Here is a 2,796-nt window from a genome sequence, read left to right on the forward strand (position 1 = left end):
AACACAGAACCTCAGATCACAGCCTGGCTCAGCCTAATTCCAAATGTTTTTCAGAGAAAGGAAACAGGAGGGCTCGTGTTGGGATGGATTTGTAAACGCTAAAACAATATTTTTGACATTTAATTGGGTCTGCAAGCAATTCATCACACTAAAGTTACCCTATTTGATGATTATTACTGACCAAAAAAAGCTAAAACAACATTAAATGTAACTTTAATTTGGATGATTTAAGCTCTGCGATTTGGTGTGAAAGTTGTAACTTAGGAACAGTTCCTCAGAAACACATTGGTTAGGTATAATTGTTTCAAAGATTTGACCTTTTTTAGGCTTTAGGTCGACATTCCTTTGCAGCAATATCTTGTTTTGCTTTATTCATCTGTCTATGGTGGTATTGAGTTTTCCATTTTTCTAAAGTGTGTTTTTGTTATTCTCCAGAATTAGACAGAGAAGACCTAATTTTAACCACAGAGACTGAACAGGTAAGACATATCTTCTTTAATTGACAGCATGTTGACATTATATGTATCATATAAACTTGTAGTTTCGTGATCATGCAGTTTAGGTTCAGTACAGTTCTGTCACATTTGCCATCTTGTCTGCTATTATTACCTGTCAGTAACAACAACCTGGTTGATCAATTATTTATACTGGATGGACATTTGTCTGTTTTTGTTCCATTTGTTGCACGTTGCATGTTTTAAATGTGTGCCGTGTTGGATTTTGTTTGGTGTGTTGTTTTAATGTTCTGCGAGGGAGACCTGATTAAGTTTGTGTGTCTGAAGGCTGTGTGTGTTGTGATATTTATTGTTTGAGGCTGATTGTTGTTTTGTAGGTAGCTGTCACAGAGTTGAAATAACCAGTGGTAGAAGCATACAGGGACTAGCGACCAGGTTTCGCTGAACAGACCGCTGCAGAAATGATGACGCTGATGCTTTGTGTGTATGTGATGTTTGCAGACACTGTTAGTGCGCAGTTGTGTGTGTGTGTATGTGCTGTTTGATGTTGTATGTGAACTGTGTGTGTTGTGTGTGATATGTGTGTTACTTGTTTGATGCTGTGTTTTGATGCAGATGTTTGCAGTTATGTAGATTCGTACAGTGCTGCAGATGAGGTGTTTTTTTGAAGAAACAGCAGTTGGAATCGGTGGGAGAGGCTGCAGTGAGTGGTTGCAGAAAAGCGGTGGAATCGGTGGAGAAAGGCTGCAGATTGAGGTGGTTGCAGAACAGTTGGTGGAATCGGTGAGGAAGGCTGCAGATGAGAGATGAGGTGGTTGCAGAAACAGCAGTGGAATCGGTGGAGAAGGCTGCAGATGAGGTGGTTGCAGAAACAGCGGTGGAATCAGTGGTGGAGGCTGTCACAGAGGTACCTGAGCCAGAACAGGTGACTGAACCCATAGTCAGTCCTGCATCCCCAGAAGAGGATGACGCTGAAGTAGAAGTGTTGGCTGAAGAAGAGGCGACTGAAGTCCCAGCTGAGCCTGTTACAATGACAGAGGTGCTGAATTGATAAAAAAATACTTTCCTCTTCACTCTTTCTTATCTTCTTCCAAGAAAACACAAAATGATGCAGAAGTGCCTTATTGACCTTTAGGTAGTTTATACATTTTTATTTTGTGATCGTCTGTTGCTTGTTGTGTGCAGCATGTGGCTTGGAACATTTGTTATTGTGGAAGTTCCCCATCACCCATTTATCATTCAGTAGTATTAGTAGTATTGCTAGAAATGTTTTCCTGAATAACAAACAAAAGAAAGCTTTCTCTTCTCTTTTTAGCAGCTTAGAGCTCTAAATAGTAACATTTTTTTTTCATTGGTTAGGTTATCAAACATAGTAGAACTTTCTCAATAGCTAAATCTTCTTCTTGCATGTTTCTTCAATTACATAATGTAATGTAACTTAACAGCAGACTAACTAAGACCAATAACTTACTCTGTCCTGCTGTTTGTTTGTGTACTCCAGGATGCTCCAGTCCAATCTGTGGAAATCCCAGAGGTGAGTATTTTATTCTTTTCTCTAACATCAAGAAATTCGTCATATGGTTGAACACATTTTATTTATTCATGCTTTCATTCATATAAAAAGTTTTGACTGTATACTGCATGTATAAATATTGACATGACAGTATCTCTTGTCTCACCAGGTGCCAGTCGCCGTCCCTGAGGCTCCGGTAGTAGAGAATAGTATAGAGGTCCCTGTAACTGAAGTCAAAGAGGTAACGCCTAAACTCTTCATGTCATGCAACAGTTTTAGATGACTACTTTCTACTATACACCCTGAAATCAGAATTGTATTGGTTATGCTATTACTAAATCTCCAAACTGTTTTATGTTACTATTATAATATAATTTGATAGAACATTCAATATCCTTCTCTCATAATTTTTTTCCTGGGATGCTGGCTAATTATTTCCCCTCATTCACTTTGTCTATATGTGTGCTGGTATGTGGAAAATCTTTGTATTCTTTCTCACCTTGTTCCCTACGTCTCTCTCCAGGCTCCTGCCACCCTGGAGACTGCTGACAACCTAGTCGATGACTTTGTTGTCACAGAATCTGCCTCTGCAGTGGAGGTTGCCATTGCTGAGTCTGCTGCTGTCCAGCCGGTGAGAACTACTCGAGGAATTTATCACGACACACAGTTGTTACAGTAAATAAGATACATTCTTCAAGTCCCAGGAAAATTGGCATTTCGTTGGCATCCTGCTTCTGTGATCAGAATAGTTGCAGTTAAAACAAAACTAACCTGAGTGGTTGCATTAGGCCCCATGGCCACCAGAGGGCCACAAAACAATGTAATTTA

General features: G+C 39.6%; 1 protein-coding gene across 1 annotated transcript in view; it reads left to right on the forward strand.

Moving 5' to 3' along the window:
* The window catches only part of LOC118325557 (calphotin-like), a gene marked incomplete in the record, with an annotated part of 15,520 nt that overhangs the window by 10,755 nt on the left and 1,969 nt on the right, over positions 1–2,796 (forward strand). The window contains 5 exon segments of the mRNA XM_035658273.1: positions 460–479; positions 1,255–1,494; positions 1,957–1,989; positions 2,138–2,209; positions 2,492–2,599. Of these exon segments, the coding sequence (XP_035514166.1) occupies positions 460–479; positions 1,255–1,494; positions 1,957–1,989; positions 2,138–2,209; positions 2,492–2,599 (473 nt within the window).

This window comes from Morone saxatilis, unplaced genomic scaffold, assembly GCF_004916995.1.
Source record: "Morone saxatilis isolate NCDOM2014 unplaced genomic scaffold, NCSU_SB_2.0 Contig16, whole genome shotgun sequence".
Taxonomy (NCBI): Eukaryota; Metazoa; Chordata; class Actinopteri; family Moronidae; genus Morone; species Morone saxatilis.